General features: G+C 50.2%; 1 protein-coding gene across 3 annotated transcripts; it reads left to right on the plus strand.

Annotated features, from left to right (window-relative positions):
• The first annotated feature begins 6,522 nt into the window (after positions 1-6,522).
• On the plus strand, positions 6,523-11,465 carry ALDH1B1 (aldehyde dehydrogenase 1 family member B1). Of its 3 annotated transcripts, XM_038552886.1 has the most exons (3): positions 6,561-6,618; positions 7,184-7,281; positions 8,809-11,465. In XM_038552886.1, exon 3 carries the CDS (start codon positions 8,819-8,821, stop codon positions 10,379-10,381), a length of 1,563 nt encoding a protein of 520 aa, XP_038408814.1. In that variant the 5' UTR covers positions 6,561-6,618; positions 7,184-7,281; positions 8,809-8,818; the 3' UTR covers positions 10,382-11,465. The 3 variants fall into 3 exon arrangements, with proteins under 3 accessions (XP_038408815.1, XP_038408814.1, XP_038408813.1); XM_038552887.1 differs by lacking the exon at positions 7,184-7,281 and having other exon boundaries at positions 6,523-6,618; XM_038552885.1 differs by lacking the exons at positions 6,561-6,618; positions 7,184-7,281 and adding an exon at positions 6,868-7,141.
• Positions 11,466-14,493: the final 3,028 nt, after the last annotated feature.

Genomic DNA, 14,493 nt, shown 5'->3' on the forward strand with positions numbered 1-14,493 from the left:
GCCCCAAGTGTCACTAACGACGGGGCAGCATCTCAGGCTCGCTCAGTCAGCAAGTGTGTAAAGATACACTTAGCCTCTGCCAACACTTTGTACTTCAGTCATTGCCTCATTACAGCCTAGAACCAGTGGTGATAACAGGATGGGAAAGTCAACTGACGGTTTTACAACTAGCACATGTGTGGGGCCGAAGTTTGTGGTCCAAGGACTCTGCTAACAATTTATCAGCCAAACCATAACCTCCTGGGCCCTGATCCTCCAATGGCCCTTCTGTGCATCTCATAGCTTGTAGCCCCTCCTTTGACAGTGGGGAGGACTGGGGCCGGGAGAAGGAAGCTACCCAAGGTCACACACACCCAGCCCCTTGCCCCTGGTGCCACCCTGGCCCTGTTCTGTGATTGCTGTCCAATAATTAACTGTGCGTTTGGATAAAGACATAGACCCCTCAGGCCCACCCATGAGGGGCAGGAAGGGACAGATCCATTGCAGAGCCTTTGATCCAGGAGGACAGATTCTAATGATCTGGTGACATAATCCTATCACATTTTTTGACTTTTTATTATGAACCAGTTTAAGTATACACAGAAATAAATATAACGACCTCTCTGTGCCCATCAGCAGCCAGCTTAAGTAGTTCTTGACACCTGCTGTTTTGGGTAGTATAACTTGGAATCATCTCTACCCCCTAGGAATCTAGAAGAGACACACACTACAACCAGAATAGTCTTTAAATTGCAAACTGGATCCTTTCAACTTGCGTCCTTCTTCCTCAAAACTCTAGTGGGATTCTGTGCCGTAGGAAGGAAGGCAAAGCAGAGCTCCATTCGCCCCAGACAGCCCATCTCTGCACTTTGAAGTGAGAGGAAAAGTTTGCTTCTCTCTTGTTTAAGCCACTTTTATTTTGGGTTCTCTCTAATTTCAGGAGTCCATAAAAAGCTACATACTGGAGTCAGTAGAGGAGCTTAAAAACAAAATCAAGAGCAGCTCTGGAGGCCCAGCGGTTTAGCACCACCTTCAGCCCAGGGCATGATCCTGGAGACCTGGGATTGAGTCCCATTTCCGGCTCCCTACATGGAGCCTGCTTCTCCCTCTGCCTGTGTCTCTGCCTCTCTGTGTGTGTGTGTGTCTCTCATGAATAAATAAATAAAATCTTTAAAAAAACCCAAATGACAATGAGGAAAATTAGACAACCTTGTACAACACCAAAGGATTCTGACTGGGGATCAGAAGTGTTGCTCAGGCATTGATGCTGTAAAGAGCTGTCCAGGTGATGCTACTACCATGTAGTCACAGTTGAGAACCACTGTTTAATGATCTGTGTCTGAACTATTTCTTTCTTTTTTTTTTTTTTTTTAAGATTTTATTTATTTGGGATCCCTGGGTGACTCAGTGGTTCAGCACCTGCCTTTGGCCCAGGGTGTGATCCTGGAGTCTCGGAATCGAGTCTCACATCGGGCTCCTGACATGGAGCCTGCTTCTCCCTCTGCCTGTGTCTTGGCCTCTCTCTCTCTCTCTATGTCTATCATGAATAAATAAATAAAATCTTTAAAAAACAGATTTTATTTATTTATTCATGAGAGACACACAGAGAGAGGCAGAGACACAGGCAGAGGGAGAAGCAGGCTCTCTGTGGGGAACCCGATGCAGGATCCCAGGATCCCGGGATCATGACCTGAGACAAAGGCAGACGCTCAACCACTGAGCCACCCAGGTGCCCCTGTGTCTGAACTAGTTCTAACTGACACAGACTTCAGCTGAAAAGTAATCTCCCGAGAGGTCCCAGGTGGGAGGAACTCAGGGTCCCTCCTCTGTTCTTCCACAGAGCTTGGAGCTACTCTCTACCAGAGGTGTATGGTAGTTTATGCCAGCAGTGTGGTCGGGTCAAGCTCAGAGGAACTCCAGGGTAGGACCACGTTAGGTTTATCCCCAGGGCCTGGGGCCCTGGGTCAGAGATCTTACTTGGGCCTCCAGAACAGTCTGGCCCCTTCCCCACACCTCCAGCCTCTTCCAGAGCTATTTGCCCCTTCACCTCTCTTGTCTGTCTTCTCTCAGTTCCTTGAATGCACTTGACCTCTCTCCCATCTCAAGGCCTATGCTATGCCTATGCCTGTCCTTGTTACCTGCAACTTTCACCTGCTTCTTCATTACCCCTTGCTTGTCCTTCACACTCTACCCTTGCTGTATGAAGCCTGGTCTTGGCACTAGCAGCACTGGCATCACTGAGTAACTTGTTAGAAATGCAGAATATAAGGCATTTATAGTTAACAGGGATTAATGAGCTCCCCAGGATATGGACTATGCTATGACGGGCAGTTCTGACTCAAAAATATGATCGGGGTGGAGGCAGAAGAAGGTCCCTTTTCAGAACAGAGGAATGCTGGGTGAGCAAAAGAAACAACGTCCGCTGTAATTGTGGCATCTCTACAGTGGAAGGCTGTTGACCACTAGGCCTGCTCCAGCTAGACCAGAGCCCATGAACTCGAATGACTACAAGGGCTATAAATGAGTGAGCCAATGTATTTGTTTTCCATTTGTTAGCTATTATAAATTATCACAAACTTAATGGCTTAAAACAATACTAGCTTATCTTACAGTTCTGTGGGCTCTGAAATGTGTGTCACTGGACTAAAATGGAGATGTTGGCAGAGCTGTGTTCCCTCTGGAGACACTGTGGGAATATTGTTCCCTTGCCTTTTCCAGCTGCTTGCATGCTTTGGCTCACGGCTGCATGACTCCACCCTCTGCCTCTATCACATCTCCTCTGATGCTAACATCCCCATCCCTCTTCGATAAGGATCCTTGTGATTCCATTGCACCCACCCCTCTCATCCGGGATAATCTCCCTACCTCATGATCCTTAACGACAGATGCCCTGCGCTGCCCCATGTTCTACTTCCACGTCCCTGTGATTTGTGTGCTTGTGCGAGAGCCGGGATTTAGCTTGAACTCTGGCCACACACCTCCTGTGGGTCCTTGGGCAAGTCCCTCTCCCTTTTTGGCTCTCAGTTTACTCAACTATAACCTGAGGTGCAGAGGGAGGGTAGGAGGAAGGAAGGCAGGCAGGTGGAAGGGAAATGGAATTAGTGGTCAGTACTCAGGGCTGGTTGTTTGGTTTGACAACATTCAGACTTTGGTCGTGTTCACACAATGTGAACTTCACAGAGTATAGAGGTTCACTCAGGAGAAAAGGACAGGGAGGCAAAGGGTTTATTCTCGTTTGCTTTTAGATGCACTTTTATTTTTAAGTTTTCATTCCCTGCAGCTCCCTCACTATCTTGACCCAGTTTCCATCTCCAGTTCAAAGGCAGAGAGCAGGGGCACCTGTCGGGCTTGTGGAGAATAAATGCCCAGTGCAGCTTGCATGTCTTTTTGTTCGGAATCTGTCTCATCTGTTCATTGTCTCAGAGCCAGGAATCTTCTCTAGTAACTTCCTAGACATATAAGGCCCCAAAATGCTGAAGGATAGAAATAGCTTCTCTTCTCCCACCAGGCCAGTGTAAACACATCCCTGGGTGACATTCCTTGCTGACAATGACCTGGCTGTGGCTTGTGTTATCTCACTATTTCCCCTCCAATCCTTTTAGTCCAAACACTCACAGTGGCTCCAGGCCCAACATCCGTTATAGAGGCCTGGATCTTTTTTTGCCAATTAGGAAGCTGAATCAAAAACATTCCTGAACAATAGTCAACTCTCCGCAAAGATAATTTATGCCTTTTACCCTGAACCATGGCACATGTGTCCTTGTCTCCAAACTATAAATGTCAAGCATTGTGGAAGGTTTTTGCTTTTTAATTTTTTGGATGCTTTTACAAATGCCTTTCAATGGGACGACTTTGGTGAGTTCTGATGACAGCCACAGCTTATGAAATGTCAAGGGTGGGCATGCTGAATGGACTCTATAGATAGAGACAAAGCATTCGCTGGATTAGTGCCTTTCTGAAAACCATCCATGGTAGTCATAGAATCCCCAAAGAGCAGATAGGTCGGTCCTCCCCAAATATAGTTGTATACCAAGAGCATGTGGAGAACTTAAAAAAAAATTCCTGGGTCTCAACCAACACCTAAAAACTTAAAATCTCTGAAGGTAAGACCTAGAGAGATTGTGAGGTTGGTTTTTTTTTTTGGTTTTAGGATTTTTGGGGGGATACTTTTTAGGCAATTCTGATGCACATCTAAGTCTGGAAGCAACCTGTCTTCTTCAGTCCTTATTTAGTGCTCCCTTGTACAGGGTTTTGCCAAATGGTTGTCTATCTCCTCTTGTATTCCTCTGGTGATGGGGGGGGGGTGCGGTTCACTGCCTTTCTTTTTTTTTTTTCTTTTTGGTTCACTGCCTTTCAAAGCAGCCCCTCCTATCCTTCCTTAGCTGGTTCTACTTTGTCAAGAAGTTTTTTTTAAAAAAAGATTTTATTTATTATTTATTAATGAGAGACACAGACAGAGAAGCAGAGACAGACACAGACTGAGGGAGAAGCAGGTTCCCTGCAAGGAGCCTGATGTGGGACTTGATCCCAGGACCCCGGGATCACAACCTGAGCCAAAGGCAGATGCTCAACCACAAACCACCCAGGCGCCCGTCAGGAAGTTCTTCCTCTGCTCCCTGTAACTGCCCCTCACTCCACAGATTCCTGTTTTTGTCCTTTGGAGATCTGGAGGGTGCAAACTTGTCCCATGGGTTCTAAGGAATGGACACACCAGTTCTTTCTCGGCTGTTCTTCGCAGGACACAGCCTTCAACCTCTCCCTATGGGGCCACTTCCTGTCTGCCACTGGCCTCCTCTCACCTGCCACAGCTTTCTTAGCAGCTTGAAAATTGATACTCCTCTTGTTGTGGACTCACTGCTTCTGTCAATGAGGCTGTTAATAATTGACTGAATTATTATTAAGTCAGTCCATCATGGAGTGCCAAGTGCCCAAAGGGTACGGGGTTGGCCATGTGCTGTGGGGGGAGGCGGAAGGGCTCTGCAAGGGATTACACCATTGCTGGGGGAGCCGGAGGAAGCCATGAACATAGCCGTGGCAAGACGCGAGATATGCTGCTTTGAGCGAAGAACTACATTTTGCGTCCAAGGATGTAAACATCCTAAGGGGGACATGGGAACAAAAGATTCCAAAGAGATGTAGCTTAAGGAAACAATAATGTGAATCAGTCAGGTTCAAGCAGGAAGACAGGAATACTCAATATGTGCAGAAGCAGGGATTTGAAACTACTGATTCAGATGATGACCGAATGGCTGGCTGGAAGGGCTGGAAGGAGAGCCAGACCTCCAGGACAGAGTCCCAGCACCAGATGGATGTGGCCCACCAGTGTCATTACTGTGTGAGGCCACCTCTGGAGCTGGTTAGCTGCAGACACAGCCCTGCAGCCATGATTCAAAGAGCAGGTGGTCCGAGTCTAGGGGTGGCACCCACAGCTGCCACCCCGTATCCAGGAAGCTGGAGAAGGGACCAGGAAGGCTAATGCAGAAAATCCTCAAACCTGCCATCATGTCAGCGATGCCCTCGAAGGGGCAGGACAGTACCCTCCCCCTTCCACATTTGGCAGGGGTGTCGCTAAATCAGAAGCACCTAGTTACCACAGAACTCTAGCTGCAAACAAGGGTGGGAAACAGCTCTTAGGTTCCCACCACCCTCTCCAACCAGAGGGAAGGCGCAGTGGAGGCCGAGCGAGTCAGAGATGTGCATTCAGGCTTTATGGCAACAAGATGGTCACAAGTGTCCATGGACTGTCTACCCTACCACAGAATTCTGTGCCACTTGGGAGAGGCCAGTGTTGCCTTTTAGTTAACATGACATGAGAAAAGGTTCACAATAAGTCATAATAAGTAAAAAGACAGGAAGAATGATAGAAAAGGAAAAAAAGCAGGCAGCAGAACAGAGGTCACCATATAATTTCTTTTGTATTAAATGAATTTTTGAAAAAAAAAAAAAAAAGTTAAAAATACCTGCAAGATAAATGGCAACTTTTGGGTGAAAGGATTGAAACTGTTTTTTCCCCCCAGAGGTCAAAAATGTAATTTCGTAATGATATAAGGTCAATATGTAAGTCCTAATGATCATAAACATATTATGTACCTAATACATGAAGCAAGGAATGACGGAATGCAAAGAAGTAGCTCTGCACAATCCTTACGGATTTTAACAGTCTTCTCAGAAATTGACAGAAAAACTGTCAATGGAAGGTATTCCTTAAAATTCTTGCAATCAAAAAAAAAAAAATCTTGCAATCTTTTCCGTGTTTTCCAAGTTTTCTAGGTCGTGCATATATTCTTTTTGTCCTAGGCCCCAGAAAATACATTTTTAAAAAGCACACAAAGAACATCTCAGAGGTACGGGGCAGGGCAGGGGGTAGAGCGGCGGGGGGCGGGGGACCGAGAGAGGGGCGGCACCGAGGGGTCCCGACGGGCTGCAGCCTACCTGTGGCGGCGAGGGCCTGCCCCGGGGTCTCTCCGCTCCCCCCGAGCGCCTGGGGGCCGCAGCCCGCGCGGGGAGTCTCCGCGGGGGGGGGGGCCGGGAGCGAGGAGGGGGGCCCTGTCCCCACCGCCAGCGGGAGGAGCGGCCTCGGGCGAGCAGCGAGCAGCGGCGGAGCGGAGCGCACCGGGGCCAACCAGCCAGCGGCCGCAGGTAGCCAGCGCGCTCCCCTCGGGCCCCACGCCGCGCCCCGCCCGCCGTGGAGGGGGGACCCCAAGGCGCGCACTGTGGGACCCCCTGGACGCTACCACCCCTGCGCCTGCACCCGGGTCGCCGGGGGGTTGCTGTGGGGCTCGCAGGACGCAGATCCGGGCAAACCTTCCCCCCTTAGCTCAACCTCACTGGCTCCCGCGCATCCAGCCCGATCTGGCGAGAGCCGCCCCCCACCCCCACCCCACTGTAGCTGGAGGCCGAGGCACGCGTCCCCTCCCCGCAGAAAGGGTGTAACCTTGCTAACAGCCAGTGTTACTGCAGGTCACTTATTAATTCACCTCATTGGAGGGGCCGCTCTTGCCGTTGGTGCCACTCGTACAGGGTGGTCCAGAGCTCTGGTGCTTGGCCGTGGTGGGCACTAGTGCTGGGAACCGGAAGAAATCGCCCACAGTCAGGAGGAAACAAAACTAGGACTGTGGGAATCCAGGCTGAGGCTCCTGTTCTTACTTGCTGTGTGTTCTCGGTGAGTCCCTGACCTCTCTCTCTGATCCCACTCTTCTTCCAGAATGGGGGTCATGATCATCTGTCCAGATCACCCCAGGGTTTACTGGGAGTCTCCTGGACTTAGGTGCTAAGAAAATGGCCTGCAAACTGTCAAGCGAGGTATGCTGCAAGCAGTGATCTTCCAAATGCAAGTGAAGGCTCCAACCATGGACCCCATTTAAGCCCCTAGAAGAGGAACAGCCTTTGCTTTTAGCATGAAAGATTTGCCAGCCTTGGTCTATGACTGTGTCTCTGTTTAGCCCCTCCACCCCCACCTCCCCATGGATTGGTTACCTCCACTTAGCCTCCCCTGGAACCCTTCCCGGCCTCAGACCCAGACTTCAGACAAAGCTGCTTCTGTCCCAGCATGGGACAGAGCACTGAGCAGAATGGAACTTGCATGCACCCCTGACAGGTCTGCTGGCTCAACTATCCTCCAAGGGAGGGCTTTCTTGGGGCAGCACTGCTCTGTATGAAGCTGAGGCACCTGGCTGGGCTTTGCTTTCCAGGATGCCCCGTGGCAGAGGGTTGGGGTGGAGAAGCCAGGTGCAATTCCTCTTGGCTGCTGGATGGGTCAAGACTCAAGTGAGACAGAGAAGGTGGAGGGCTTGATATGGCTGAAGAGTAACTGTTTCAATGAATCTAGGAATTTCATACACCTATGTATGAAATTCATACATGAATTTGTATTTATACATATGTATGAAATGCATTTCATTGAATACATTTTATATACTGTTTAAATGTTATAGCTGTTGTTTTTAATAAAGTCTGCATGTTTCAGAGTTTTAGTCAAGAATAAACAGGCCTTTCTTTCCAGCGGCTCCGAGACTTGCTACCCTCCTGAGAAGCTGAGACCTGTGCCCCGGGGGGCCAGGCTAGGCTGGTTCCTGAGGGTGCTTCTGGCTCTGATGTGCCGGGGCGGAGGGCTGCCAAGCTTTTTAAGTGCACAGCCCCATTCAATGTAGCCCCATGAGGCCTTTCACATAAGAGGAAACTGAGGCACGGGGATGAAGTGAAGCAAGCCCTTGTCTCAGAGAACAACTCTGTCTCTCAGCCCCTTTGGTTTCTTCCCCATTGTTAGGTCAAATTATGAACAGTGTTTGTGGAAATGTTGATGCGTATCACTGAGCAACTAGCTGTGGAGCAGCTGCTCTGTGGCAGGCTTACTTTGAGGCATCAGGGACACAGCAGTGAATGAACCAGGAAAAAAAAATGCCTGACCTCTCAGAGTTGATGTGTTACTGGGGTGAGGCAGACAATAAACACATAAGTACACATAAGTGTGTAAATATACTATTTGGTGTCGCAGGTGGGGAGAGATAAAGCCTGGGGGAGACAGGGCGCTGACAGTGAGAAAGGTGGCAGTTTTATAAATTTTATAAAGGGCAATCAGGGAAGGCCTTGCTGAGCAGGTGACATTTGATCCAAGACCCAGAAGAGGTGAGAGAGTGAGCTGGAGGATAGATGGGACATGAGGGCGTTGGACCAGAGGGTTCCGTAGGGCCTTTATACCCTTGACAATCCATGTTTTTAGAGGTGGCACCCTTTATGCTGGCATCTTGGAACGTCTGAGCTGGTGGGCCTTTGCGTGACCACCTGGCCATCTCTCACCTGTTCCCTCTGCTTCGTCCCGTCCCCCTGCAGAGTCGAGAGCATGCTGCGCTTCCTGGCGCCCCTGGCGCCCCGGTTGCTTTGCCTCCGTGGCAGGACCGCCCCCTACTCTTCCGCAGCAGCCCTTCCAAGCCCCATCCTGAACCCGGACATCCGCTACAACCAGCTGTTCATCAACAATGAGTGGCAAGACGCAGCCAGCAAGAAGACCTTCCCGACAGTCAACCCCACCACGGGAGAGGTCATTGGCCATGTGGCTGAAGGGGACCGGGCTGACGTGGACCGGGCAGTGAAAGCAGCCCGCGAGGCCTTCCGCCTGGGGTCTCCGTGGCGCCGGATGGATGCCTCAGAGCGGGGCCGCCTGCTGAACCGCCTGGCCGACCTCGTGGAGCGGGATCGCGTCTACCTGGCCTCACTGGAGACTTTGGACAACGGGAAGCCTTTCCAGGAGTCCTACGCCTTGGACCTGGATGAGGTCATCAAGGTGTACCGGTACTTTGCTGGCTGGGCCGACAAGTGGCACGGCAAGACCATCCCCATGGATGGCGAGCACTTCTGCTTCACCCGGCATGAGCCGGTTGGTGTCTGTGGCCAGATAATCCCCTGGAACTTCCCCTTGGTCATGCAGGGCTGGAAGCTCGCCCCGGCGCTCGCCACCGGCAACACCGTGGTCATGAAAGTGGCAGAGCAGACCCCCCTTTCCGCCCTGTACCTGGCCTCCCTCATCAAAGAGGCGGGCTTTCCCCCGGGGGTGGTCAACGTCGTCACCGGCTACGGCCCCACGGCGGGTGCAGCCATCGCCCGGCACATGGATATCGACAAAGTTGCCTTCACCGGCTCTACGGAGGTGGGCCACCTGATCCAGAAGGCGGCCGGCGACTCCAACCTGAAGAGGGTCACCCTGGAGCTGGGTGGGAAGAGCCCCAGCGTCGTGTTGGCCGACGCTGACATGGAGCACGCCGTGGCGCAGTGCCACGAAGCCCTGTTCTTCAACATGGGCCAGTGCTGCTGTGCCGGCTCCCGGACCTTCGTCCAAGAATCCATCTATGATGAATTTCTGGAGCGAACCGTGGAGAAGGCTAAGCAGAGAAGAGTCGGGAACCCCTTTGAGCTGGACACCCAGCAGGGGCCCCAGGTGGACAAGGAGCAGTTTGAACGAATCCTGAACTACATCCGGCTCGGCCAGAAGGAGGGGGCCAAACTGCTGTGCGGCGGGGAGCGTTTTGGGGATCGCGGTTTTTTCATCAAGCCCACGGTCTTTGGTGATGTGCAGGATGACATGAAGATCGCCAGAGAGGAGATCTTCGGGCCCGTGCAGCCCTTATTTAAATTCAAGAAGATAGAGGAGGTGATCGAGAGGGCCAACAACACCAGGTACGGCTTGGCTGCTGCCGTGTTCACCCAGGACCTGGACAAGGCCATGTACTTCACGCAGGCGCTCCAGGCTGGCACTGTGTGGGTAAACACCTACAACATTGTCACCTGCCACACGCCCTTCGGAGGGTTTAAGGAATCTGGCAATGGGCGGGAGCTGGGGGAGGATGGGCTTAAGGCTTACACGGAGGTGAAGACAGTTACTATCAAGATTCCGCAAAAGAACTCGTAAGAGAGGCTACCACAGGGACCACCCCCTCCAGTCCACAGGTTCCATGATCACCTAGACCATGGCTGCCAAATAGTTTTTTTTGCCTCAGGCCCCACTTTATTTGCTCCATATGAACTCTAATAGGGAAGCTCAACAAATAAAACAATTAAAATGAGAATTGCTCTTGGTAAAGCAGGGCCGGGGACCAGACCTGGAGTCCTATCCAATAGCTCCTCAGCCCCAGCCACCTTGGTGGCCCGGAGTTATTTCCATGAAATCTTGGGAGTGTCTGGAAAATAGATGTGAAACTACTGACCTGGGCAGTGGCTTTTAGTTCTTGCTTCTGATCCGAGGACTTCCCAATGGATTAACCTAATGGCTTAGTAGATGGACTCAGTTCAGATGTAGGATTTGAAAGCATTAGGAGTGTCAAACTAGGTGGGTGCCAAATCTTGGCCCCATTTTTCAATGACTTAACCTAAAAAATCAAGAATGCTTTTCCTTTTTCGTAAGTACCAGTTGCTGGCTATTTTGCTTGCTTACCCTTCATTTTGCTGCTGATTTTCTTTAATTTGAGGGAGAAGTGAGCAAAGAATGCATTTATATAAACCATTCCTTTAAAATAAATAACCCAAGTGTCCATCAGCTAGTGAGTGGATAAATAAAATGTTTCCATGGAATATTCCTTGTGCCATTCAGCCATAAAAAAAGGAATGAAGTACTGACATTCATTATAGAATGGATGAACCTTGAAACCATTAGGCGGAATGAAAGAAGCCAGACATACATACAAGGCCACATATTGTATGATTCCATTTACATGAAATGTCCAGGATAGACAAATCCAGAGACAAAAAAGTATATGAGTGATTGCCAGGTGTTGCGGGAGGAGGGAATGGGGAGTAATTGCTAATGGGTATAGGATTTCTTTTTGGGAAGTTTCGAAGGGTTCTGAAAATGGATAGTAGTGATGGTCGCACAACTTTGTGAATATACTAAAAAGTACTGAATTGCACAGTGATTCACATAAAAGGATGATTTTTATGATATGTGAATTAATTTCAATTAAAAATCAAATAAAAGATATTCATATGTTGTTTGCCAATCTAGTCCATTGGGTGCCAATATTCTCTTCTAACTGAAAATTTTAGAGTTGAGGTAATAGAAGGGACACAAGTAGTCATGTAGTCAACCACCAGCCAGGTGCAAAAGTTCCCTCCCCAATATTTCTAGTTGCATTTTCGTTTTCCCTTGGCTGGGTGACAAAGTGCAGTCTGAAGGCCCACTGGTTCCTGGTTCCTGGTTCCTGCCTAGAACAAGTCCATTTGGGTCCCCATTTTAGGGTTGCACACTCTCCCCCAGCCCCTACCCAAGCACACTACCCCTCAAGCAGAGCCCTGCATCACAGCCATTCTGACATGCTAGGGGTTTCCAGAATTTTATTTATTTTTATTTTTTAAAGATTTGAGAGAGAGAGAGAGAGAGCATGCATGAGTACTTGTGCATGTGAGGGAGGGGGGGAGGTGGGCAGAGGGAGAGAGAGAAGTAGTCTCCCTCTGGAGCACAGAGCCTGACACCTGTTGATCCCAGGACCCTGAGATCACGACCTGAGCCAAAATCAAGAGTTGGATGGTCAACTGACTGAGGCACCCAGGAGCCCTGGTTTCCAGAATTTTAAACTTCAGAGTTGAGTGTATTTGTTGTTAGTCTTCCAACTTCATTCCCTATCGGAAGGGAGTGAATCCAAGCCAGCCAGACCACGGTCCACAACAATGTCGATCCTCTCTCTCCTTGTCTTCCATCTTTCTAGACCACGTTGCTCATTATACTTCTTGGTTCCCTCGAGTAGACCCAGTCATGGGAATGCGCAGCCCTGGTCATCTCTTTAATGTCCAGTTATCTCACTGAGGCATCGGGATGACTTTGTTCTGTGTCTTTAGGAGTGGGCCCGACCCTGCTTCCTGTGAACTCAGGGTCTGTTCAGGTCCCTAGTCTCCCCTTCCTAGGGCCTCCTTTCTGCACCATTTGTCTAAGCCTGGGGTGACCCTGACTGTCCCCCAAAGCGCACCTTTTATCTTTTTCTCTGGAGGCTGTTGGCACATTTGCGTAGTGAGCAACAGCCTGGGAAGATGGGAGGAAGAAGGAAACAGGGGTTTCCCACCACTAACAAGCAACATCGTCATCTGCTCCTTGGTACTTCCAAACCAAGAGGAACTGTTAGAGGGTGTCCCAGTGTGTGGGGGTTCCTTCTAGGTCCTTCACTTCATCCCTGAAATTCTGAGCTTGACCAGTCAGGTCAGATTCCTAGTCAGCTGAGCCCCAAGGCCCCTCTGTCCTTCTTCGTTGCTGTCACTGCAGGAGGTGTGAGCAGGAGGTTGAACCAGGTCTCATTAAGTACACGATTGCACCTGGTCATAAATGCGACTCTGGGCCAGCACCTATTCCACAAGCTTACACCAAGTGCTTACTCTGTCCAGCACGATCTCTGCCAGTCGTCTTTACGTGCCACCGAAGCCTCACAATCCCATAAAGGAGGCCGTGGGGTGACCCTCTTTTTAGATGAGGAAGTGGAAGCTGAGGGGTTTAGCACGAGGCTCGTTTGGACTCAGGTTCTTCTGTGCATACACTAGGGCCCAGAAAGGGGGCCAAACTGACAGAGCATCTAATCACACCTCAGGAAGCCTCAGGAGCCCAGAGCAGTTCAGCAGCTGCTGAACAAGTGCAAACACCCTACTTCTCTGCTGGATCCACCAGGGCTTCTCTAGATCAGATCCCAGATCCCAGATCCTGGGCCTTTTAAGAAATCTAGTTTGGGTTGGTTCTATTCTGGGTGTGAGGTTGACCTCTGGTGGCCACTCTGTTAGTCAATTTGCTCAGGTTAGTCATTGATTTAAAAAAAAAAAAAAAAAAAAAAAAAAGGCTCAGGTGCCGGTTCTGGGCAGATTGTGGGAAAAGAGAAAAAGAGAATTGAATGAAACAGTCCCTGCCCTGCAGGAGCTCACAGCCTGGCAGGGAGGCCATTCTCAGAAGAGGAGAAAAGTCTGTGATAAGTAGAAGCACAGAGACCATGAGATCACAGAAAGAAAGGAATAATGCGAAGCCCACACTATATTTATAAGGCACCTCCAATATCTATGATCTCATGTAGTGCTTCTAACTACCTTCAAGGTACTTGTTATTGGCATTCCACTTGCTAAGTAAATGTGGAGGCCCAGAGGTGTTCAGCCAGTGAGTGGAGCCAGGGTTCCAGCTCAGGGCTCCTGACTCTCTCCTGCACCTGGCTCGGCCCAAGGGACAGGCCCAGAGGGAGGGACGTGGGATCTGCTGGAGGAGAAGGAGGTAAGCAAGCAGAGAGAGAGGAAGTGTGTGTGTGTGTGGGGGGGTGTAGGAATGGTGTGAGGAAAGCAGAAACCTGGGAGGAGGCAGATGCTGCATTGTAAAGGGGCTAGAGGCCCTGCAAGGAAGTCTCGGGCTGTCCAGTAATGGGAAGCCAGGAGGGCTTCCCAAGGAAAGTGATAGGATTGTATTTTGGTTTTTAAAGCTGGTTATGCTTCAGTGGGAGGATGGGTTGAGGGGTCGACCTGGAGCTGGTTGCTACGGCCAATGCCAAAGTGATGCTGACCTGAGCCTGGTGTGAGGATGGGCAGTAGATCCTCCACCCCAGAGGTGAGCTATTCCAGGTGCTGGGACACGGCAGGGAACAAAACATGAGTCCTGTGCACTCTCCCTGATGGGGCACGGTGACCACAAGTAAGATAAGTGAAACATTTAGTCCATCGGGTGGATAAGGTTCTTGTGGAGAAAAGTCCTACTGGGAAGGAGAATATGGAACATGGGTGGGGCAGGAGCTGTAGTTTTCAATAAAGTGCTCAGAGATGGTTTTACTGAAGAGATGACAAAGAACTGAAGAGGTATGGAAGTGGCAGGTGCAAAGGGCCTGAGACTGGAGCACCTCTGGGGATTCTGGGAACACAAAGCCAAGGAGCCAGAGTGGAGTAAGAAAGGGCTAGAGATGGAGGTAGAGAGGTAGAGGGTCTGGGGTAGGGGCACATGGAGCTTTGAAGGTCACTGTGCCAATTGGGGCCTTTACTCTGAATGATGAAGGAGCCACCCGGAGGGTTGTGAACAGAGCA

Source organism: Canis lupus, chromosome 11, assembly GCF_011100685.1.
Source record: "Canis lupus familiaris isolate Mischka breed German Shepherd chromosome 11, alternate assembly UU_Cfam_GSD_1.0, whole genome shotgun sequence".
Taxonomy (NCBI): domain Eukaryota; kingdom Metazoa; phylum Chordata; class Mammalia; order Carnivora; family Canidae; genus Canis; species Canis lupus.